Source organism: Scyliorhinus canicula, chromosome 26, assembly GCF_902713615.1.
Source record: "Scyliorhinus canicula chromosome 26, sScyCan1.1, whole genome shotgun sequence".
Lineage (NCBI taxonomy): Eukaryota > Metazoa > Chordata > Chondrichthyes > Carcharhiniformes > Scyliorhinidae > Scyliorhinus > Scyliorhinus canicula.
The window spans coordinates 9,109,116-9,134,647 of record NC_052171.1 but is presented as its reverse complement, the minus strand read 5'-3'; the positions used below and the strand labels follow the sequence as shown (position 1 = coordinate 9,134,647).

Sequence of the window (25,532 nt, the reverse complement as noted above, 5' to 3'; positions counted from 1 at the left end):
TCCTAATCGTTCCCCTTCTTTCAACTCCATCACCGCTCCCCCAACCCAAGTGAGACCAGAGTTAAAGGTCGTAGACATAATGGCGGAGTGTTATAGTTCTCTAGGGTTGCTGCGGCGCCGTGCACTTTTACAGGCGCATTGTAGACCAATGGACAGTGATGGTAGAGGTTCCAATGCTCACATCACAGGAATCATTCCCGCTCTTGGCGTGGAAGGACTTACAGGCTTATCTTCAACCTGTTTGGCCACGTTACCAAAGCACCTTCCTTGGCCATCAAGCCCTGGAATCAAACTGATGGCCACTGATAAATCTCCGACATTTCAGGAGCAGTGCTTTTAAACAAAGAGTGTAGATGGGAGTGTGGAGTCCACTACCAGGGGTGGAATGGCTGAGGTGAATAGTGAGGGTGCATTGAAGAGGAACCTAGATAAATACAAGAGGGAGAAAGGAATAGAGTGGAGAGCGGCAGGGTGTGGATTGTGTGAACAGGAACACTGTTGGACCAAATGCCCCGTTTCTGTGCTGTAAATACTTTGTTACATATCATCATGAAACCATTGGAGCAGAATTAGGCCACTCTGCCCATCCAGTCTGCTCCGCCATTCAATCATGGCTGATAGGTTTCTCATCCCCATTCTCCTGCCTTCTCCCCATAACCCCTATCCCCTTAATAATGAAGAATCTATCTATCTCTCTCTCAAAGACACTCAGTGATGGGCGGCAGGATGGCACAGCGGTTAGCACTGCTGCCTCGCGGCGCCGAGGACCCGGGTTCAATCCCGGGCCCGGGTCACTGACCGTGTGGAGTTTGCACATTCCCCCCGTGTCTGCGTGGGTCTCACCCCCACAACTCAAAGATGTGCAGGGTAGGTGGATTGGCCACGCTAAATTGCCCCTTAATTAGGAAAACAAATAATCGGGTACTCTAAAATAATTTTTTAAGAAGACACTCAGTGATTTGGCCTCCACAGCCTTCTGCGGCAAAGAGTTCCACAGATTCACCACCCTCTGGCTGAAGAAATTCCTCCTCATCTGTGTTTTAAGGGATCGTCCCTTCAGTCTGAGGCTGTGTCCTCTGGTTCTAGTTTTTCCTACGAGTGGAAACATCCTTTTCACGTCCACTCTATCCAGGCCTCGTAGTATTCTGTTAGTTTCAATAAGCTCCCCCCTCATCCTTCTAAACTGAGACCCAGAGTCCTCAACCGTTCTTCAACCCTAAGCTCTTACGCGCATGAAGTAAACACAGATGTCCTTTGTAGTCCTTCTGCATGAACGTGAAGATTATTTATTGGCGAATTTAGGCATTGCCAAAGCAGCAGTTTGAAATGGCCCATGAATGAACATTGCAGCTAGTTTCGGGGAGCATTAACCTCGTTCGTTTTACTTTTTTTTAGTGAGGATTTACTCGCTGTGTCTTTGCAGGTAACTACTACTACTACCTTCCCTGGTGTGACACCAAGCCGGTGGCCGCTCTGACATCGTACTGGGAAAACATCGACCACAGGCTGGACAGGTTAAACATTCTCCTCAGAATCATCGACAAGCTGGTGAGTACTCGATGACAGCGGAAAGCAGCAAGCGCTGGAAGCACAGGTCAGGTTGGGTGGCGAGAGGAGCAGAGTCAACGTTGTCAGGGCTTGTCCGACCTGAAGCATTAAACTCCGTCCACTGGCGACGCCGGACCTGCCGGATATTTCCAGCATTTCCCCACTTTACATTCCACGATTCCCTCGCCGTTGTCTCCATTCTGGGATCGATAGGTTTTTAAACCGCACGGGAATTAAGGGTTAATCCACAGGGGGTCTTGTGAAATGGCAGAGCAGGCTGGAGGTGCGGAAGGGCCGACTCCCGTTCCTATTCCTTACGGCCTTATTCGAAGCCGCAGCGCCTCAGGATTTTTCTCTTTTTTTTGAAAACATTTTACTAAGGCACTTATGATTTTATAACAACAAATACAAATGTAATTGTAAACATAACTCAGAAAATAACACCCCCCCCCAACCAACAACCATACCCCGCCAACATGGCTTACATACACAATTCCCCAGTCGCACCACGTCCTCTTGCTTATTCCGCCTAGACTAAACTAAACTATCTCCCCCTCCCCTCCCCCCCCCCACACACGTTCCCTAGCCCCCCCCCCCACCCCCCCCCCAATTGTATCTGCTAACAGTTTAGTTTTCCCTGAAGAAATCGATAAACGGCTGCCATCTGCAGACGAATCTTAACATTGATTCTCTCGGGCGATCTTCATTTTCTCAAGCCTGAGAAACCCGGCCATGTCGCTAACCCACACCTCCGATTCTGGGGGCTCTGGGTCCCTCCATGCCAATAAGATCCGTCTCCGGGCTACCAGGTGGGCAAAGGCCAAGACGTCAGCCTCTCTCGCGCCCCCCCCCTTGCAATTCACACACCTTTAACCTGTGATTATCCCTCTCTCCAGTTGCTCCGTCTGGACCTGTAAAGACTTAATTACCTGCAAAGACTTGCATTCAAAGTATCGTATTGCATCTTTGACTCTGTCTATATATATGTTTCTGGAACCCACCTCTTCATTCACCTGAGGAAGGAGCAGTGCTCCGAAAGCTAGTGATTCGAAACAAACCTGTTGGACTTTAACCTGGTGTTGTAAGACTTCTCACTGTACCCTCTATTTAAACCTCAACAACTTTAAAAAAAAACAGTTCCACACACACTCACTGTCTTTAAATTCAATAATCCCAAGCCAAACAAGGAATTATACTTTTAAATCCCGATTTTATTAAGATCCCAGACCAGACCCCAACAGTTGCTAGGTTGCTGGACAGAAACCCCACTATTTAATTTAATTTGTAACACTGTGAGAAAAGGATACTTTGCTCCAGGGGCGATTCCACCCATAAATAGGCATATGGTATATTAAAACAAACTTTATTACTAACACAGTATTGTTAACTTTAACATCGCAAAGAAAAGAGCTGAGAAACAATGCTTAACAATAACATGAAACACGAAATCCAACCCACTAGCTTTTATCTCCACTCAAGCAAAACCCATCTCAGGTTACAATCCACTTTTAAATACAGTTAACAACCTCAGGAATACTTGCTGTAAAGAGATGGATAAACCGCTTTGAGAAAGAGATCTTTCAGGGACCAACCGCAGATTCTTGCCTGAGTCAAGCTGCCAGTTAACCTGCCAGTCTTTCCAGACACTGCTTGTTTTGTTTACAGGCAAAATCTTTTGGACTAAACGGCTTTGAGAAAAGCGGCCGGTTTGTACACAGTCAAACCTTTAACTGAACTGAACCCCAAAACTGAAATTCAGTACCTGACTACTTCAATCCCTCACTCCTCCCATTAACTACATCATCCTAGGCAGCACGCTGGCCTAGTGGTTAGCACAACCGCCTCACGGCGCTGAGGTCCCAGGTTCGATCCCGGCTCTGGGTCACTGTCCGTGTGGAGTTTGCACATTCTCCCCGTGTCTGCGTGGGTTTCGCCCCCACAACCCAAAAATGTGCCGAGTAGGTGGATTGGCCACGCTAAATTGCCCCTTAATTGGAAAAAATAATTGGGTAATCTAAATTTATTTTAAAAAAACTACATCATCCTGCTAAGGCCAAACACAATATCTCTAATGATCTACTCCCCAGGGAACCTTAGAGTCATAGATGTTTACAGCATGGAAACAGGCCCTTCGGCCCAGCTTGTCCATGCTGCCCAGTTTCTATCACTAAGCTAGTCCCACTTGCCCACATTTGGCCCATATCCCTCTATACCCACCCTGCCCATGTTACTGTCTAACTGCTTTATAAAGGACAAAATTGTACCCGCCTCTACCACTGCCTCTGGCAGCCCGTTCCAGATACTCACCACCCTCTGTGTGAAGATATTTCCCCTCTGATCTCTTTTGCATCTCTCCCCTCTCACCTTTAACCTATGCCCTCTAGTTCTAGACTCCCCTACCTTTGGGAAAAGATGCCGACTATCTACCTTATCCATGCCCCTCATTATTTTCTAGACCTCTAGAAGATCACCCCTAAGCCTCCTACGCTCCAGGGCGAAAAGGTCCCAGCCTATCCAGCCTCCCCTTATAACTCAGACCATCAAGTCCTGGTAGCATCCTCGTAAATCTCTTCTGCATATAACCTTCTTTATATAAAAAAAAATTCCTTTAGCCCTAAGTTTTACGATGCTTCAGATATCTCTTGTAGCCAAAGTGTCTCTTTTAAACCGGGACTTTTGAACACAATTACTACAACAGTCACACACACACTAAAGACATTAAATTCTGACTGCACCAGATACATGTAATAAATCATGTATCTGAAATTCCTATATTCCTCACTGTAGCTAAAGTATGATACTGCTGCAGTTTATTTTACAATTAAGGAGCAATGTAACATGCCCAATTCACCTACCCGACACAGCCTTTTGGGTTGTGGGGGTGAGACCCACGCAGATACGGGAGAACATGCAAACTCCACCCGGAGAGTGGACTTCTGACACTCAGGGTGGAATCTTGCCATCTTTAAAGGTCTTCAAAGGTCAAAAGCAGGTCACGGCCTCACTGGCGATGCCTGCCTGCCCAATCTTACAGTAGGCGGCCAATTAAGAGGCCGTCGGCGGGTGCCCGTCCAGTTAAGGATGGTGTCTGGGATCTGCCAGGCTTTGCCCACAGTGTGGGACCCGCAGCCCGGTCCGGTGTCCTCAAATTGGCTCCAATCGACCAGGTGTAAGGACACTGATTCTCTACCCGCCTCCGCTGCCAGGCAGCAAGCCATGTCTACTGCTCACCCACTCCCAGCAAGATTGGCAGAGACAGCAATGCATGGGGCGCCCGATCTGGTGGGCAAGGTGCGAGCGTTCTCTCAGCATCCACCACGAAAACTGCCCCCAAGACGCTGGCAAGACTTGAACGTCAGGGGCTGGTTTAGCTCACCAGGCTAAATCGCTGGCTTTTAAAGCAGACCAAGCAGGCCAGCAGCACGGTTCGATTCCCGTACCAGCCTCCCCGGACAGGCGCCGGAATGTGGCGACTAGGGGCTTTTCACAGTAACTTCATTGAAGCCTACTCGTGACAATAAGCGATTTTCATTTTCACGTGGAAAATGGGCACTTGGAGAGGGTTCCCTCGGGATGTGTCAGTGGGGCAGACGTCCCTCACGGGCGGCAGGTGAAGGGTATTAGCGGATTAGGTGCCTGTACCTTGCAGTGCTCAACGTTCCAGTGGAACAAAATCTCCTGCGTTAAACCAGCACCAATCCGATAAAGCCCACTCCACGATAAATCTTGAGAAATACCTGTGCCAGTTACGCCTGATTAAAAAGGGCGGCATGGTGACGCAGTGGTTAGCACTGCTGCCTCACGGCGCCAAGGACCCGGGTTTGATCCCGGCCCCGGGTCACTGTCCGTGTGGCGTTTGCACATTCTCCCCGTGTCTGCGTGGGTCTCACCCCCACAACCCAAAAGGATGTGTAGGGTAGGTGAGATGGACATGTTACATTGCCCCTTAATTGGAAAAAAAATGAATTGAGTAGGGGGGAGTATAAAAGTCATATTCACTGAGAGGGTGAGGTCATTGATACCGCACTGTGTTATTGTTCCCATGTCGTTTAGAAAGCCAGTATAAAAGACATCAAGTCAACATTGCCATCTGAGGGCACGCGTCTGACTGGAATGTGGGTGAAGATGCTCGAGAGGCTCGTGAAGGATTGCAAGTAGGTGGCACATGAAATCAAGTGGCCCCAAATCTGACGGTGCGCTCAAGACCCACCATTGGGCATCTCAGATAGATCAGGTTAAGGTCTCACTCATCCCCTCCCTCGCCTGCCTTTCCATCTCAACTAGCTGCCATTTATCTGATGCCGTTCAGTCTGTTTGTTTGACTTATTCTTCCAGGGGATGTGGCAAGGCCACATTTGGTGCCGATTCCTGATTGCCCTCAAATCGAGCGGCTTTTTAAAAATATAAATTTAGAGAGCCATGGAATCATAGAGTTTACAGTGCAGAAGGAGGCCATTCAGCCCATCGCGTCTGCACTGGCCCTTGGAAAGAGCACCCCACTTAAGCTCCACACCTCCACCCTATGCCCTTTATCCCCGTAACTCCACCTAACATTTTTTGGACACTAAGGGGCAATTGATCATGGCCAATCCACCTAACCTGCACATTGTTGGACTGCGGGAGGAAACCGGAGCACCCGGAGGAAACCCACGCATACACGGGGAGAACGTGCAGACTCCGCACAGACAGTGACCCAAGCCAGGAATCGAACCTGGGATGGAGCATCTGTGCTACCGTGCTCTGTTAACGGTTATCCCAATGGGTATACCCAGCGAATGGAAGCACTGCTCAGATCCCCTGTGGGCTGTGATGGAGAAGATCCTGCTCATAGTCCAGCTGATGCTACAACTAACCTGGGATTGTTGTGTTAATTGGATATGAACTGAGTGTTGAGGCATTAACAGGGATTCAGCTGAGCTCTTATAAATAGGAGCAGACTAAACTGTTCAGTTTGGAGGTGCATGCTTGTAACATGTATCTCCATGAATGAAAGTGTGTAAAGATTGGCTCCTGTTTCATCCTCCACTGCTTGATGAGCTGAATTTGAACATGTTGGATACTAGAACTTGGGACGTAAAGTGGGAGAGTTACAATCCTCCATCTTGTCTTGGTATTTTTATGGCCCTTACTCCCTCTGCTCCAGCAACGTAAGGCAAAGAGATATCTCGGCTTCATAAATATTGAGTCCCGGTTGCTGCGTCTACATCGGGTGAAGAGGTAAAGACGAATGACTTTTTTACTAATTTCTCGATCCTTTGCCGCAGCCGCTCACTGCCGCCGCTGAAGAGGTTTCCTCAAGTGACCGCTCTCGATCAGCAAATGCACGAGCAGCAGATCGCAGTGCTGAAGAAGATCAGGAAGTCAGCTGAGGAACTGAGGGACAAAAAGGTCAATGTGGAGGACAAGCTGCCTGATGTCGAAGAGTGGCTCGAGAGGCTCTCATCAGTGGCCGAGGAGGTTTGCCTTTTGATGTCTGCGGGCGGGGGAGTATTTGAAAGTTGTTTAAAGAAAGACTTGCCTTTCTATGGTGCTTTCCACCATCATAGAACCACCATGGTCTCCTTACCTGAGAAAGGACGTACTGGCGCTAGAGGGTGTGTAGAGGAGATTCACTAGGTTAATCCCAGAGCTGAAGGGGTTGGATTATGAGGAGAGGTTGAGTAGACTGGGACTGTACTCGTTGGAATTTAGGATGAGGGGGGATCTTATAGAAACATATAAAATTATGAAGTGAATAGATAGGATAGATGCGGGCAGGTTGTTTCCACTGGTGGGTGAAAGCAGAACTAGGGGACATAGCCTCAAAATAAGGGGAAGTAGATTTAGGACTGAGTTTAGGAGGAACATTTTCACCCAAAGGGTTGTGAATCTATGGAATTCCTTGCCCAGTGAAGCAGTAGAGGCTCCTTCGTTAAATGTTTTTAAGGGAACGGTAGATAGTTTTTTGAAGAATAAAGGGATTAAGGGTTATGGTGTTCGGGCGGGAAAGTGGAGCTGAGTCCACAAAAGATCAGCCATGATCTCATTGAATGGTGGAGCAGGCTCGAGGGGCCAGATGGCCGACTCCTGCTCCTAGTTCTTATGTTCTTGTGTTCTTATATAGGACGTCCCAAAAGACGTCAGTGCCTCCTCGACACATCGGAGGTGTTCTGATGTGGGAAAAGCAGCAAGCTCCCATGAATTACAAAGTAATGACCAGATAATCTTGTTTTTGCTGCATGATTGAGGGATAAACATTGGCACAGCACCAAATCCCCTGTTCTTCTTCGGAGACGTGTCATGTCCACCTAAAAGAGTGAATGGGGCTTTTGGTTTGACTTTGCATCTCAGAGATGGTATCACCAAAGCTGCAGCACTCCCTCAGAACTGACCCTCTGACAGTGCAGCACTCCATCAGTTCTGACCCTCTGACAGCGCAGCACTCCCTCAGTACTGACCCTCTGACAGTGCAGCACTCCCTCAGTACTGACCCTCTGACAGTGCAGCACTCCCTCAGTACTGACCCTCTGACAGTGCAGCACTCCCTCAGTACTGACCCTCTGACAGTGCAGCACTCCCTCAGTACTGACCCTCTGACAGTGCGGCACTCCCTCAGTACTGACCCTCTGACAGTGCAGAACTCCCTCAGTACTGACCATCTGACAGTGCGGCACTCCCTCAGTACTGACCCTCTGACAGTGCAGCACTCCCTCAGTACTGACCCTCTGACAGTGCAGCACTCCCTCAGTACTGTCCTTCTGACAGTGCAGCACTCCCTCAGTACTGACCCTCTGACAGTCCAGCACTCCTTCAGTACTGACCCTCTGACAGTGTGGCACTCCCTCAGTACTGACCCTCTGACAGTGCGAAACTCCCTCAGTACTGACCCTCTGACAGTGCGGCACTCCCTCAGTACTGACCCTCTGACAGTGCAGCACTGCCTCAGTACTGACCCTCTGACAGTGCAGCACTCCCTCAGTACTGACCCCACGACAGTGCAGCGCTCCCTCGGTACTGACCCTCTGACAGTGCAGCACTCCCTCAGTACTGACCCTCTGACAGTGCAGCACTCCCTCAACACTGACCCTCTGACAGTGCAGCACTCCCTCAGTACTGACCCTCTGACAGTGCAGAACTCCCTCAGTTCTGACCCTCTGACAGTGCAGCACTCCCTCAGCACTGACCCTCTGACAGTGCAGAACTCCCTCAGTTCTGACCCTCTGACAGTGCAGCACTCCCTCAGTACTGACCCTCTGACAGTGCGGCACTCCCTCAGTACTGACCCTCTGTCAGTGCAGCACTCCCTCAGTACTGACCCTCTGACAGTGCAGCACTCCCTCAGTACTGACCCTCTGACAGTGCAGCACTCCCTCAGCACTGACCCTCGACAGTTGCCCCTTATAGTCAAAATCTGAAAATTATTTTGATTCCACCCCATGATAATATCATTTCAGTTGAGGGTCACATGCTGTTGCGTGCACATAACAGTAGTTATTGCAACCCATTACAGTTCTTCTGGAGCAGTGTTTTGACAAGAGTTTTTATAATGGGCCCAACCCCTAACTTTGCATTCCCCGCCTTACAGAGTGTGGGGGCTCAAGGTGCAGAAGGACCTGTTGGCAGGAGCTATGGGTTTGGGAGCTTGGGGGGGGGGGGGGGGGGGCGTGGAGAAAGTCTGTAAATTTGAACCCAGCAGAAGCAGCGATAAGCACCTCACATGTTCTCCTCCTTTCTGCCCCTTGCAGCCCCAGAACAGCCTGCCCGACGTGATTCTGTGGATGCTATCAGGCGATAAGCGGGTCGCTTACGCGCGTATTAAAGCATACTCAGTCCTGTTTTCTCGGGACAGTGAGAAATCCTGCGGGAAATTCTGCGGGAAGCTTCTTACGGTGTTTATGAAGGTAGGTCAAAGCTGGTTTGAAACTTACAGAATACTGCGAGGCCTGGATAGATTGGACATGGAGAGGATGTTTCCGCTTGTGGGAAAAACTAGAACCAGAGGGCACAATCTCAGACTGAAGGGACGATCCTTTAAAACAGAGATGAGGAGGAATTTCTTCAGCCAGAGGGTGGTGAATCTGTGGAACTCTTTGCCGCAGAAGGCTGTGGAGGCCAAATCACTGAATGTCTTTAAGACAGAGATAGATAGGTTCTTGATTAATAAGGGGATCAGGGGCTATGGAGAGAAGCCAGGAGAATGGGGATGAGAAAATATCAGCCATGATTGAATGGGGGAGCAGACTCGATGGGCCGAGTGGCCTAATTCTGCTCCTTATGGTCTTATAGCTTCAGTTTGGTGTTGGTGCCAGAGGTATGAGCTTCTTTTCTATTTCAAACTCCCAAGTGTTCCACACACGATATCTCCTCCCGACCTCTTCGCCACTTTGAAACACAGGAGTATATATATGTATGTATGTGCTTGTAAGGATATGTGTCTACATATGAATATACATGTACTGATAAATGGACACCAAGCCAGATGGTAGAACATGAAACTAGACCCACATCCTTGCCTTGATTGTTGGTTTATTTACAGAATGCAGCATTGCATACCCTTTACCCACTTCTCCGAAGAAGGGGCAGGCCATTTGAGACTGAGATGAGAAGGAATTTCTTCACTCCCGAGGGTGGCGAATCTTTGGAATTCTCTACCTCAGGTTATGGAGGCACAATCACCGTGTGTGTCCAGGACAGAAATCAGTCAATTTCTAAATCTTAATGACGTCAAGCGATACGGGGATAATGCGGATAGGTGATGTTGAGGTAGATGATCTGCCATGATCTAATTGAATGGCAAAGTAGGCTTAATGGGCCGAATGGCCTAGTCCTGTTCCTATATTCCTTACTGCACAGGCCTCTCTACCCTGTTGAGTATCCCAGCAGTCTCCCTTTATATGTGCTCTAAGCATCGAATACCTTTCACCAATGTATCAAAACAATATAACTAACATCCCATTTATGCATTCATGTAAATACATATCTATATGTATCGACTGTCGTAGTTATTTCCTGAAGCTCAGGTTAAACATCCAAGGTACACCCCCACCCCACCGTACATTCAGACAGTGGCACGGGTTATTGGTGAGTTCAGAGCCCTAGAATTCTGACCCACAAACAAGCGTGGCAAAACTTAAACGTGGCGACCCTGAGCACGTGACAAGCTGAAACCACTGACCTCTGAGGGTGTACTGGGCAATGAACTGGCAGGCTCAGTCCTGGGATCTTGCTGCTCCCCTTACATATCCTGCCCTTGGAGTGGAATGAGCCTGTGTTCTCCCGTTTCGACAGGCAAAAGACGATCTCTGTGAAATTCATGAGATTGTCAGAGGGCTTGAGAGGGAAGCTGCTGAGAGGCTTGTTTTCCCTCTGAATGGAGAACCCAGAGCGAGGGGGGAATGGAAATAATCAGATAGAATTCACAGGCAAGATGGGCCGGGTGGCCTCGTTTTGCGCTGTCTGATTCTGCGATTCTTTTTTTTTAAATATAAATTAGAGTACCCAATTCATTTTTTACAATTAAGGGGCAATTTAGCGTGGCCAATCCACCTACCCTGCACATTTATTTGGGTTGTGGGGGGCGAATCCCACGCAGACACGGGGAGAATGTGCAAACTCCATACGGACAGTGACCCACAGCCGGGATCGAACCTGGGACCTCGGCGCCGTGAGGCAGTAGGGCTAACCCACTGCGCCACCGTGCTGCCCACTTACAGTGCAGATCAAGGTACTCGTTGAAAGATTTAGGGTCTCTGCCTCACCCCCAACACGGGCAGCGGGTTAGAGACCCCCACTACCCTCTGTGTAAAAAAAGTTCTTCCTCATGACCCCCCCCCCGACACTTTCTTATCTTGAATCTATGTCCCTGGTTCTAGAATTCTCCGCCAAGGGAAGCAAATGACCCTGTCCACCATATCTCTCTTCCCCTCGTCATTTTGCACACCTCAATTCAGTCACCCCTCAGCCTTCTTTGTTCCAAGGGAAATAACCCCAACCTCTCCTCGTAGCTGCACTTTTCCAGCCCTGGCAACATTCTTGATGACCTCCTCTGCCCGGCCAGAAGATACCCTGCTTTCAAATCGCTCTTGTGATTTGCAGGAGACACTGGTGTTGTTTATGTTTTTGACCATTTGCCTGACGCATCTCCCAGAGACGACGAACGTTGACCGCTTTATGTTTTAATCGCTGCCGTATCGGTCAGACCACGGCAGGCCCCATGGTTTACAAGGGTGAGTAATGACTCAATTCTCCCACTCCTGTTGATAGCAACCGCTGGACCGGTCCCAAGATATGAGGAGCGTCGCTCAGCTCCGCGTGCGGATTTGGATGGGGCTGTCTTCCGACGAGGAGGAGTTTGAAAAGTACATCGATGGGAAAATTTTGGTGGCTGCAGAGAGAGTGAGTTGAGCCATGTAGGGGCCACTATTTGATGTGTACTTCTGTTTGAAATATATTTTGCGGTCAGCATAGCAGACACTGGGTTCAGACATGTCCGCAAAGGGGAAATCCCCACCGAATTCACTGACACAGACTTGCCTTATCCCCAACATGGTTGTCAGCTGGAGGTGCCACTGACCTCATAGAATCATAGAATTTACAGTGCAGAAGGAGGCCATTCGGCCCATCGAGTCTGCACAGGCCCATGGAAAGAGCTCCCTACTTAAGCCCACACCTCCACCTCATCCCCGTAACCCCACCTAACCTTTTTGGACACTAAGGGGCAATTTAGCGTGGCCAATCCACCTAACCTGCACGTCTTTGGACTTGTGGGAGGAAACCGGAGCACCCGGAGGAAACCCACGCGGACACGGGGAGAACGTGCAGACTCCGCACAGACAGTGACCCAAACCGGGAATCGAACCGGAGACCCTGGCGCTGTGAGGCAACAGTGCTAACCACTGTGCTCCCGTGCCACCCGTTGTGCCTCTGAGTGATGAAATAGCAGGCTTAGTCCTGGGAGCTTCCCACTTCCCTTACATATCCTGCCTTCTGAACAAACCCTTTGGAATATCTCCCCATGAAGGCAGGGTAATTCCATAGTGAAATATAGGGAGTGGGGAATGGTTAGAGGGAGTGGGGGATGGTTCCAGAGAGACGGGGATGGTTACAGGGAGCGGGGGATGGTTACAGAGAGACGGGGATGGTTACAGAGAGACGGGGATGATTACAGGGAGTGGGGATGATTACAGGGAGCGCGGGTGATGCGACCATCAATTCACACGAGACGATTAGTAGCAGTGAACAGTGGTTTTGATCAGTTAGATCTGTGCCTGCCTGTGACTGCTCTGTACGGAGTGCCACAGGCTGCAGATTTATATACCACCCCCGAGGGGGCGGAGCCACAGGCGGAGCCCATGAGGGCATCAGCATAATACAATACAGTGGTGAATTGTAGTAGTAATACGTTCACCACAGCGGGATGTTTACAGGGAGCAGGGAATAGTCACAGGGAGCGCGGGATGGTTACAGGGAACGGGGAATAGTTACAGGGAGTAGCGAATAGTCGCAGGGAGCGTGGGATGGTTACAGGGAACGGGGAATAGTTACAGGGAGTAGCGAATAGTCGCAGGGAGCGTGGGATGGTTACAGGGAACGGGGAAGTTACAGGGAGTAGCGAATAGTCGCAGGGAGCGTGGGATGGTTACAGGGAACGGGGAATAGTTACAGGGAGCGGGGATACAACTGAGCTATCGCGGGAGTCGCAACACGTCTGTTCAATTTTTGTGGTCCCTGGTTTTATTTGCAGTATGAAAACCAGGTAAAGGTCATGGGCCACTGGGGCACCAGTGGATTGCTGCAGCATCCGTCCTACTCCGATGCGATGGGTAAAATACGGCTGTCAAAAAAGGACTTCAATCCTCTGAAGGGCTGGCAGTGGGATGGAAAGTGGACCATCGACCCTGAGCGCTGGTGAGTTTGCTGTTTGCCATGCTGGAGTTTGGAGGTGGGCTTCCAAAACATTTTGACCGACTTGAATTTCTGTTTCAAATTGAGAACCTGCAAGTAAAGACTTACATTTTTACAGGCCCCTTCACAACCTCAGGACATTGCAACTCCTTTTTATTTATAAATCACTAATGTAATGCAGGAAATACAGCAGCCAGATCTCCGAGCAAAAAAACCTTGAGATAAATGACAGGATCATGTTTTTAGTGATGTTGAATGAAGGGTAAATATTGGTCAGGATACCAGGGAAATCTCTTCTGTCCTGAAATAGATCCTCGGGCTCTCTTGCTTCCAGTTCTGAGAGAAAAAGGGGGCTCAGTTTAATGTCTGGCAGACGATACTGCTGACAGTGCCGCAGTCCCTCAGCGCTACACTGGGCGAGCGTCAGCCTGAATCATGTGCTGAAGGCCCGGGGTGGCATCTCAACCCCTGACCCCTGCCTCCAAGGCGTGCGTGAGACCCACGGAGCCACAGCTGACGACAGTGGTCAAGCCTGGTTGTGTAAGGGGCGGCACATGGCGCACTGTTTAGCACTGGGACTACGGCGCTGAGGACCCGAGTTCGAATCCCGGCCCTGGGTCACTGTCCGTGTGGAATTTGCACATTCTCCCCGTGTCTGCGTGGGTTTCACCCCCACAACCCAAAGATGTGCAGGGAAGATGGATTGGCCATGCTAAAGTGCCCCTTAATTGGAAAAAGAAAATAATTGGGAACTCTAAATTTATATTAGAATCATAGAATTTACAGTGGAGAAGGAGGCCATTCGGTCCATCGAGTCTGCACCTGCTCTTGGAAAGAGCCCCCTACTTCAGCCCATGCTTCCACTCTATCCCAGTAACCCCACTTAACCTTTTTGGACAGGAAGGGCAATTTATCACGGCCAATCCATCTAACCCGCACATCTTTGGACTGTGGGAGGAAACCGGAGCACCCGGAGGAAACCCACGCAGACACGGGGAGAACGTGGAGACTCCGCACAGACAGTGACCCAAGCCGGAATCGAGCCTGGGACCCTGGAGCGGTGAAGCAACTGTGCTAACCACTGTGCTACCGTGCAAAGAACAAAAGAGCCTGGTTGTGGACCGTGAGGGGTGGGTACTGACTGCCTCTGGAGGAAAAGGAATTATGGAGAGAGGGGAGCAGGATGCGCTCGGAAGGCAATCCGAGCAGGGAGAGTTGAGGGAAATTCCCTTGCCTATGAGATGTCTCTGACAGCCTCCGACTTATTAATCCCTCTTGGTTTTTTTTTAACAGCCTGTTGTTTGGCCCTGATGCGGGTCACAACGAGTTTACGGATGATGTTTACGAGAACGAAATCCACTTGGCCGGAGGAGAATGGAGCCCAGCTTTAGAACAGTACACTGACGTAGTGGGTGTTACACAACTCTGCAGCGCTAGAAGTCGAATCGGAATGTGTTCGGGAGTTTAAACCTGTACATCAGGGGAAGCATCACCATCAGGGTCCTTAGCAAAACCGAGACAAAAGACTTTCACCGTCTCTGGATCTGGGCTGGGATCCAATCCACATCCCTGAGAGAAAGGGCAGACTCGTACAGCACAGAGGGAGGCCATTTGGCCCATCATGTCTTTGCAAAGCAGTCCAGTCAACCCCACTCTATCCCCGTAGTCCCCCTCTGCAAGGTTACTTCCCTCAGATGCCCATCCAATTTACTTTTGAAACCATTCAGCATCTCCGCTTCCGCCATCCTGTGAGTCACAGCTCGTTGGCACTCGCAGTGGAAAAACGTACTTCCTCGAATTCCCCCACCCTGCCCTTGCGTCACTTGCCCGACACCCTAAATCGGTGCCCCCCAAGTCCATCAGCGAGTGGGAAGAGCTTCCTCGACCTTATCTAAGCCTGTCACCATCTTGACCACCTCAATCAAATCTCTCCCTCGACCTCCTTCGCTGTCAGGAGACCAACCCCAGCTTCTCCAACCCCATCTCGGAGCTAAAATCACCCTCATCCCCTGAAGGGTTCTAGTAAACAACCCGCTCGAGGACCCCCCTCACATTCTTCCTACAAGTGACCAGAACTGGACTAGTTGTGGCTGACCCACAACTCCAGATTTGTACAACATGGTGTCCACCCTTTTGTTTTGATATTGTGGGCTGGATTCTCCGATTTGCAGACTAAGTGCTGAGGCCGGCGTTTTACGGCAGAAAAAAACGGCGCAACAGCTGCACCGATCCCCCGACTAGTGGGGGGGGGGGGGGCCTAGCAGCCACGCAATGTAAAGGCTTTACCTGCGGATACGGCCGCAGAATGGCAAGGTCCGTGGCCGTGCATGTGTATGGCAGCAGCCTGTGACGGCCGCGCCGGGCAACATGGCGCCGGCTGTGCTCAGACCTGCCAAATAATGTTCCCCCCCCCAGTAACCCTCCTCCCCACCCCGGGACCACCACCCACCAGTACCCCCCCCCCCCCCCACCCCCCCCCCCCCCCCCCCCCCCCCCCCCCCCCCCCCCCCCCCCCCCCCCCCCCCCCCCCCCCCCCCCACCCCCCCCCCCCGCCCGAAGCCCCTCCCAACTGGGCCAGGGCATGGCCCCCCCAACCCCCCCCCCCCCCCCCCCCCCCCCCCCCCCCGGCTGAGGCGGCACTGGACGCAGTCCACATCCGCCATGCGGGGTCCACGAAAAAGAAATACCTTAAGTGTTCCACGCCGTCGGGGCCAAGCATCGGGGAGGGCCTCAGGTGGCGCCCTGAGGGAATTCTCCGGCCGATATCCGAACGCGATTTCGACGACTGGAGAATCCCGTCCTGTGTTTTTGGAAGTGTTCATGGAAGAAGCCTCAATCCTCAATCGCTTTTAATTTTCCCTTGTGTATTTCAGAAAGGAACTCGGCATCTCCCGATGGAAGACATCGAAAGTCCTGCAGGATGGGAATGGGATGAGGAATGGAGCCCAGATTTTTATCGGGCTGTCGATGAGCATGGTATGTTGGCATGTGAGTGAAACTTGCTAAAGACGTTTCACTGTTCAACTGCATTGATCTTCGTTCATTTCAATCTGAAACTTCCTGAATTATTCATGGTGCACTGTCAGAGGGTCAGTACTGAGGGAATGCCGCACTGTCAGAGGGTCAGTACTGACGGAGTGCTACACTGTCAGAGGGTCAGTACTGAGGGGGTGCCGCACTGTCAGAGGGTCAGTACTGAGGGAGTGCCGCACTGTCAGAGGGTCAGTACTGAGGGAGTGCTGCACTGTCAGAGGGTCAGTACTGAGGGAGTGCTGCACTGTCAGAGGGTCAGTACTGAGGGTATGCTGCACTGTCAGAGGGTCAGTCCTGAGGGAGTGCTGCACTGTCAGAGGGTCAGTACTGAGGGAGTGTTGCACTGTCAGAGGGTCAGTACTGAGGGAGTGCTACACTGTCAGAGGGTCAGTACTGAGGGAATGCTGCACTGTCAGAGGGTCAGTACTGAGGGAGTGCTGCACTGTCAGAGGATCAGTACTGAGGGAGTGCCGCACTGTCAGAGGGTCAGTACTGAGGGAGTGCTGCACTGTCAGAGGGTCAGTACTGAGGGAGTGCTGCACTGTCAGAGGGTCAGTACTGAGGGAGTGCTGCACTGTCAGAGGGTCAGTACTGAGGGAGTGCCGCACTGTCAGAGGGTCAGTACTGAGGGAGTGCTGCACTGTCAGAGGGTCAGTACTGAGGGAGTGCCGCACTGACTACACTGCAGTACATTGGAACATAGAAAATAGGAGCAGGAAGAGGCCATTCAGCCCTTCGAGCCTGCGCCATCATTCATTATGATTGTGGCTAATCATCCAACTCAATAACCTAATCCCGCTTGCCCCCATAACCTTTTCTGCCTTTGACCCCAAATGCTATCCCCCCCCCCCATCATTCTTCTGAATGCTAGTGAATACAATCCTAACTGACTCAATCTCCCCTCATACATCAGTCCTGCCATCCCAGGAATCAGTCTGGTAAACCTTTGCTGCACTCCCTCTATCCTTTTTCAGATAAGGAGACTAAAACTGCACACAGTATTCCAGATGTGGCCTCACCAAGGCCCTGTATAATTGCAGCAAGACATCCCTCCTCCTGTACTCGAAACCTCTCGCAATGAGGTCCAACATACCATTTGCCTTCTTTACCGCCTCCTGTACCTGCTTGCCTACCTTCAGTGACTGGTGTACAAGGCACCCAGGTCTCGTTGCACATTCCCCTCTCTCAATCTGTAGCCATTCAGGTAATCTGCCTGGCTGTTTTCGCTATCAAAGAGGATAACCTCTCATTTACCCAAATTATACTGCATCTGCCATTCATGTGCCCACTCACTCAACTTGTCCAAATCCCGCTGAAGCATCTCTGCATCCTCCTCACAGCTCACCCTCCCACCCAACTTTGTGTCATCTGCAAATTTGGAGCTATTACATTTAGTTCCCCCATCTAAACCATTAATATTAATTGTGAATAGCTGGGGTCCCAGCATCAATCCCTGCGATACCCCACCAGTCACTGCCTCCCATTCGGAAAAAGACCCATTTTGTCCCCTACTCTTTGTTTCCTGTCTGCCAACCAATCTTCCATCCATCTCAGTAGACTACCCCCAATACACTTATCTCTTCAGTGGGACTTTGTCGAAAGCCTTCTGAAAGTCCAAGTAAACCACATCCGCCGGTTCCCCCTCATCAACTCTACCAGCTACATCCTCGAAGAATTCCCGTGGATTTGTCAAGCATGATTTCCCTTTCGGAAATCCATGCTGACTCTGCCCGTTCCTGCCACTGTTTTCCAAGTGCTCCCTGTTAAATTGTTTGTAATTTTTCTCATGAACGGCGTCAGGCTGACTGGTCTATCATTCCCTGTTTTCTCTCTACCTCCCTTTTTACACAGTGGAGTGACATTCGCTACCCTCCAATCTGCTCCAGAGTCGATAGAATCTTGGTTTATGATCGCCAGTGCATCCATTAAAGTAATGAAGGGGTGCTGCACTGTCAGGGAGGCAGTACTGAGTTAAAAGCAAATGGCTGCAGATGCTGGAATCTGAAACGAAAACGCTGGACAATCTCGAGTAGGTCTGACGGCACCTGTGGAGAGAACTCCCTGTTGTCTGTCGGAGAAGCAAGCGCCGAGGGTGAATTACATGGTCAGGCAATGTTGAGGGGCAGCACAGTCAGAGGTGGTGCAGATGAAGGACCCCATCAAAGACCCCAGGGCCCTATTTCACAAAAGAGCTGGGGGTGCGGGGGTTCACCCAGGTCTCCGAGCCTATATTAATCCCTCAACTAACATGATGACCATGGTTGTATCACATTGTGGCTCGTGAGAGCTTGCCGTGTCCCACATTGCAACAGTGAATTGTTATGGGCCAGGGTTTAGAAAACTCCAAAATATATCATGGAGTTCACCTGACCTATAACTATTTATTAAGTTTAGTTCCAATGAGCACAAGGGTCTGCCTTTCAGATGTTATTCAACAGAGGCCTGAAGCATTTTTAATCAAAAACAAAGTTTATTCTACGAATTTAATTAACATTTTCATAAACACACACAGTAAGCATTTTTTTTTTTTTAACATAGAATTTACAGTGCAGAAGGAGGCCATTCAGCCCATCGAGCCTGCACCGGCTCTTGGAAAGAGCACCCTACCCAAGCCCATACCTCCACCCTACCCAATAACCCAGTAACCCCACCCAACATTAAGGGCAATTTGGACCCTAAGGGCAATCCACCTAACCTGCACATCTTTGGACTGTGGGAGGAAACCGGAGCACCGGGAGGAAACCCACGCAGACACGGGGAGAACGTGCAGACTCCGCACAGACAATGACCCAAACCGGAATCGAACCTGGGACCCTGGAGCTGTGAAGCATTTGTGCTATCCACAACGCTACCGTGCTGCCTCAACTACAAACATAAATACCCCACACAGCTACAGTAATCTATGTAGAACCCGTAATAAATTCCCCCTCTAACTGTTCCAATTTAATAACAAATTCCCATAAACCAGTGCCGTCTTTTCAAAGGTGTGGCCCATCTGGTATGGATACTCTTGTCTCTTTTCCAAAACAGCAGGGTTGAATTCCTTCCAGAAAGCAATTATTTCTTTTCAAGTTATCAAGCAGTCTGCAAACGGCTTTTAAACTGAAGGGAGAGAGAAAGGACAAGATATTTGTCTGTCTGAATACAGCAGCCAAATGTGAAAACGAAAGCAAAGAACTCAGAGCCACAAAACAAGCCCCAAACCAAAACAAAAGTAAACCTCAGAGCCACTGCCCAGTCCCACCCACACAATGACATCACTGAAGCCATGTGATAAGACAAGGGACGCTCCCATGACAGAATGCATTTCCAAAGGACTCTCCCGGCTATGAAGGGGGCATCCTCAGATAGTGATAGGAACGCAGAAGGCTGCCTTGTATCTCATTCTCTCCCAGGATCTCCCGTCTGTTTGTGTTCCTTATCCTCCTCAGTCGCGCCCTCCTGCTCCCATAGATCCGGCAGGCACCCTAGCACATCGGCCACAGAGAGTCCGCTTGCGGAATGTTTTCTGTAACCCGTTTTCTGCTTCACTTGAAGGATGGGAGTATGGGAAGATTGTCCCACCAGACAAAGTCCCCAAGCACTGGAACCCCACCGAAAAAGCCTACCACACGCATCGGCGTCGCCGCTGGATACGGAAGCGCTCCAGGAAGCCTGACCGGTCTCGTCAAGTTAAGGTGCGGTATCACCGGCACCTATGCTACACTTCAAACCTTGCACGCCGCATTAGTGGGGTTTGGATTGTGGGGCCTGTCTCGCGTTCAAAACATTATACTGAGGCCCCGTCTGCTGTCTCAGGTGGGTCGAAGACCTGAGGAAGGGGCAAGGGAGTTCTCCCCTGTGTCCTGCGGCAGCTTTTTGTCCCTCAAATCACCCTCCCAAAACCGCAGTCGCTATCATGTTGCTGTTTTTACCCAGGGAGTATTCCTTCTTTTCACACGTCAAGAAGGTGTATTCGAGGATTGATTACTCTGTAGTGAGTGGGGAGATTTTGGTTGGGGTGGAGGGGGCAGAGTATGTGGGGATAGTTATCTCGGACCATGCACCCCACTGGGCTGGATATTCGGTTCAGTACGGGGCGAGAGCAGAGGCCGGGGTGGAGGTTTGACTCGGGGTTGTTGGCGGATGGAGGTTTTTGTGATAAGGTGCTTAGGGATTATATGGAGTTCAATCAGAATGGGGAGGTGTCGGCGGGCATTTTTTGGGAAGCACTGAAGGCAGTGATCCGGGGAGAAATTATCTCATTTACGGTTCATGCGAATAGGTAAAGGAGGACGGAACATGACCGTCTAGTGAGCGAGATAGTGGAGGTGGACAGGGAATATTCGAGGGTGCCCACCGTGGAGGGATTGGCGAGGAGGAAAAAGTTGCAGGGGCAATTTGAAAGGCTGACAACGGGGAGGGCGGTAGGGCAACTGCGTAGGGCAAGAGGGGTGCAATACGGGTATGGGGAGAAGGCGAGCTGCATGCTGGTGCACCAGCTGCAGAGGCAGGCTGCGTCCAGGGCAATATTGAAGATCCGGACTGGGGCTGGGGGATGTGGTGTCAGAGCCAGGGAAGATAAATGAGGCATTTGGAGAGTATTACCAGGGACTTTATGAGGCAGACCCAGGAGGAGAGGAGGGGGACATGGGGTGGTTGGACATTGGAAAAAGTGAATTGGGTACTCTAATTTTATTTTTTTTAAAAGAAAAGTAAAAAAAAGAATTCCACAATTCAACATGATCCATGCCCTGATAAAGCACTTCACAATTTTGATTCTGAATGACCCACTCCGAATTTTAAGATGGCGCCTGCCCATTGCTAACTGAGCCACCGGAGGAAACCTTATTTCTTGAATGGGCCTCGTTTCCCCGGAGAGGTTTTAATTAAAACGGGGATTTGTGGAACAAGTTGTTTCGTTGCATGAATTTTGAGCGTTGCTGTATCAAAATAATTCCGCGCACTCCTGAAAATTGAGGCCTTTTAATTTACGCTCTGATATTCCGCAGAAAGATGAATTTGATCCTGAAGGCTGGGAATATGCCCCTCTGTTTGGTTGGAAATTTCACCTGACTCCGAACAATGGAGACACCTACCGACGTAGGCGTTGGAGGAGGAGGATGTTCCCCAAGGACCAACAAGGCCCAGCGGCCATTTTCAGACTGGAAGGCTCATTGGTAAGTGCTGTCGTCTGCAAAGGTCAGAGGCGCAAGGTACTTACAAATGAACAATTATTGAAAGCATTTCACCACCGAGAGTGAAGCAGATGCACAAACAGTAAGAGCAGCAACGGCTTAGTGTCTGACACCACTAAAGACATGCTCATTCTTGATTCTATAGCATGTGGTTAGGTTCAGGTTCAGCACAGAAAGAGGCCGTCATGTGCATGTGTGGAGGGAGCTTTACTCTATATCTAACCCCGTGCTGTACCTGTCCTGGGAGTGTTTGATGGGGACAGTGTAGAGGGAGCTTTACTCTATATCTAACCCCGTGCTGTACCTGTCCTGGGAGTCTTTGATGTGGACAGTTTAGAGGGAGCTTTACTCTCTATCTAACCCCGTGCTGTACCTGTCCTGGGAGTGTTTGATGGAGACAGTGTAGAGGGAGCTTTACTCTGTATCTAACCTCGTGCTGTACCTGTCCTGGGAGTGTTTGATGGGGACAGTGTAGAGAGAGCTTTACTCTGTATCTAACCCCGTGCTGTACCTGTCCTGGGAATGTTTGATGGGGACAGTGTAGAGGGAGCTTTACTCTGTATCTAACCCCGTGCTGTACCTGTCCTGGGAGTGTTTGACGGGGACAATGTAGAGGGAGCTTTACTCTGTATCTAACCCCGTGCTGTACCTGTCCTGGGAGTGTTTGATGTGGACAGTGTAGAGGGAGCTTTAGTCTGTATCTAACCCTGTGCTGTACCTGTCCTGGGAGTGTTTGATGGGGACAGTGTAGAGGGAGCTTTACTCTGTATCTAACCCAGTGCTGTACCTGTCCTGGGAGAGTTTGATGGGGACAGTGTAGAGAGAGCTTACTCTGTATCTAACCCAGTGCTGTACCTGTCCTGGGAGTGTTTGATGGGGACAGTGTAGAGGGACCTTTACTCTATATCTAACCCCGTGCTGTACCTGTCCTGGGAGTGTTTGATGGGGACAGTGTAGAGGGAGCTTACTCTGTATCTAACCCAGTGCTGTACCTGTCCTGGGAGTGTTTGATGGGGACAGAGTAGAGGGAGCTTACTCTGTATCTCATCCAGTGCTGTCCCTGTCCTAGGGATATTCAGTGCTGTCACAGCCCGCTCAAAGTGTTTCAGTTCTCCGACACAAAATTCCTTCACGTTGAGTGCAGAATTGATGCAGAAAGGAGTGCTGGATATCTGGGCAGAGAAGTGGTCCTTTCTGAGTGTTCACAGGGGCAGTGTGGTGTCTGATGCTGTGCCTGTTCTCTTTCAGTGTCGGGAAAACAGTGAGCAGCAGCTGGACGAGCTTGAGCAACAGGAGAAGATACCTGGGCACCAGGAGCTTTATGGGATGACTGCCCCCTTTATATCTTGTATTCTGGACCGTAAGTTTAAAGTGGTTGAGGAAAACTGTGGCTCTCTCACCTCAGGCGATGTGTTCCAGTCCCACCCGGAGACGAGAGTGCTGAGACGACGGCCGCATGGCTAGCGTCGGGATTCTCTGGTGCCACTGGCAGTGCGCCCTCGTCCGCGGGTTTCGAGGCCTGGTGTGGCTTCACTGGGAATTCCTATTGACAGCGGCAGGAGTAGAGAGTCCATCCGCCAGCGCAAGGCACGCCTGAGAATCCTGCCCTACGGATCAGCACCGAGAGTCTGCCTTTTGGATCAAGGTTTGGACCAAAACCTATCCAGTCCCTCAGATGTACATGAAAGATGCCGTGACGAGGGTGGCGGCACAGCGGCGCAGTGGTTAGCACTGCTGCCTCACGGCGCCGAGGACCCGGGTTCGATCCTGGCTCCCGGGTCACTGTCCGTGTGGCGTTTGCACATTCTCCCCGTGTCTGCGTGGGTCTCACCCCCACGGTTTGGCCAGCACTGTAGCACAAGTGATTAGCAAATTTCACAGCGCCAGAGTCCCAGGTTCGATTCCCCGCTGGGTCACTGTCTGTGCGGAGTCTGCACGTTCTCCCCGTGTCTGCGTGGGTTTCTTCCGGGTGCTCCTGTTTACCCCCACAGTCCAATGACGTGCAAGTTAGGTGGATTGGCCATGATCAATTGCCCTTAGTGACCAAAAAGGTTAGTAGGGTTTATTGGGTTACGAGGATAGGGTGGAAGTGAGGGCTTAAGTGGGTCGGTGCAGACTCGATGGGCCAAATGGCCTCCCTCTGCTCTGTATGTTCTATGTAACCCAAAGATGTGTAGGATAGGTGGATTGGCCATGCTAAGTTGCCCCTTAATTGGAACAAAAAATAAATTGGGGGAAAAAGAAGATCCTGTGACACAGCCTGGCAGAGGAAGGGAGCTATCTCCAGTGCCCTGGCCAATATTGATCCCTCAGTCCATCGTCACAGATCATCTGATCATCGTTCAGATAGCTGTCTGTGGGATCTTACTGTGCGCACCATTTCTGCTGCGCTCCCTATGTCACAACAGGGATTACACTTAGAAAAAGTACTTCACGAATGCAAGTATTTCCTTATTTAACCAGGGCGAATGCCCATCTTGCCCGCCCCCCCCTCCCCCTTGACGTGAGATTGCAATGTTGTTCCACGTCGAAAAGCAGACCAGAGAGGTCGGGAAGATGACTGCCCCCTTTTAGAGCTCCAAGATTGGCCTTGGCGATGAGGAAATTCCTCACTCCGTGGCACAGAAGCAGAGCAATGATTCTAGTCTGTGATTCGAAAAGAAAAACTGAATCTGGCTGAAACAAAAAGAGTGATATGTCGGGGAAACTTTTCATTCGGCACGCAACAGGACAAATGCAGGAGTACCAAATTTCAAACGACGGGCAATTATGAGTGCTGATTGGTTGGCCCGCCAGCTCTGATTAGCTGAGACATTGTCCTGGTCGGCCTCCCAGTCAACCAATCTGCCTCCTTTTTTCTCCTGTACTATAAATTGTGATCGTTTAAAGTTTGGCATTCGTGCATTTGTCCGAATAAATCCAAGACCGAGAGCTTAGGCACCCTGTCTATATGAGGAACAGAGGACTCAGGAGAAGGAATGGACCATTTGGCCCCTTGAGTCTGCTCTATCTCCTGCCAGGCCTCCATAACCCTTGACTCTCCTCTCCATCGAAAACCTCTCCAACACGGCTTGGATAATGACCCAGCCTCCACTGATCCCAGGGAAGAAAATTCCGCAGAGGAACAACACTCTGAGGAGAAAGTTCCCCTCGTCGTAGAAGCGAGATCTTTGAATCAATATTTATAAACACTTATCCTTGCAAATGCCCGCTTAACGCAGGGGGGATCAAAGGAATTGTTTGGATTGTTCTCGCTGGAGTTCAGAAGAATGACGGCGGATCTCACAGAGACATAAAATTCTAACAGCACTAGACAGTGTAGATGCAGGGAAGATGTTACCAATGATGGGTGTGTCCAGAACCAGGGGTCACAGCCTGAGGATTCAGGGTAAACCATTTCGAACAGAGATAAGGAGACATTTCTTCCCCAGAGATTGGTGAGCCTGTGGAATTCATTACCACAGGAAGTAGTTGATGCTAAAACATTGAATATATTCAAGAGGCGGCTGGATATAGCACTTGGGGAGAATGGGATCAAAGGCTATGGGGAGAAAGCAGGATTAGGCTATTGAGTTGGATGATCAGCCATGATCGTGATGAAAGGGTCAAAAGGCCTCCTGCTCCTATCTTCTATGTATCTATGAATTGAGTCAGTCACAGTGTAGTTGTATCGGGAATGTGTAAAGTATGCTGTTGCTATGTTTGAGGTTTAAGGATTGAAGTGTTTGCCTTGCGGTGAGGGAACCTCCTGACCAGCTCTGTCGTTCTCTCCTCCTCCGCACAGCACCCAATGCTTTCCAGTTTCGCAGCTACATCTATCAGGCGAGAGGTTTACTTCCCAAAGATAACAATACTTCCGCAGGTTAGTACCTTGATATGAGGTGGAGCACC

The 25,532-nt window shown here is 50.3% G+C and overlaps 1 protein-coding gene across 5 annotated transcripts in view; it reads left to right on the top strand.

The window, feature by feature from the left end:
• Positions 1–25,532, top strand: part of LOC119957434 (myoferlin-like) — a 127,169-nt gene that overhangs the window by 55,034 nt on the left and 46,603 nt on the right. For all 5 annotated transcript variants that reach the window (XM_038785502.1, XM_038785505.1, XM_038785501.1 and 2 more), the window contains 12 exons: positions 1,424–1,548; positions 5,602–5,702; positions 6,813–7,005; positions 9,273–9,428; positions 11,791–11,922; positions 13,271–13,434; positions 14,725–14,839; positions 16,305–16,407; positions 20,002–20,141; positions 21,456–21,623; positions 22,890–23,001; positions 25,426–25,503. In XM_038785502.1, the coding sequence (XP_038641430.1) occupies positions 1,424–1,548; positions 5,602–5,702; positions 6,813–7,005; positions 9,273–9,428; positions 11,791–11,922; positions 13,271–13,434; positions 14,725–14,839; positions 16,305–16,407; positions 20,002–20,141; positions 21,456–21,623; positions 22,890–23,001; positions 25,426–25,503 (1,587 nt within the window). The remainder of the gene's footprint in view (positions 1–1,423; positions 1,549–5,601; positions 5,703–6,812; positions 7,006–9,272; positions 9,429–11,790; positions 11,923–13,270; positions 13,435–14,724; positions 14,840–16,304; positions 16,408–20,001; positions 20,142–21,455; positions 21,624–22,889; positions 23,002–25,425; positions 25,504–25,532) is intronic.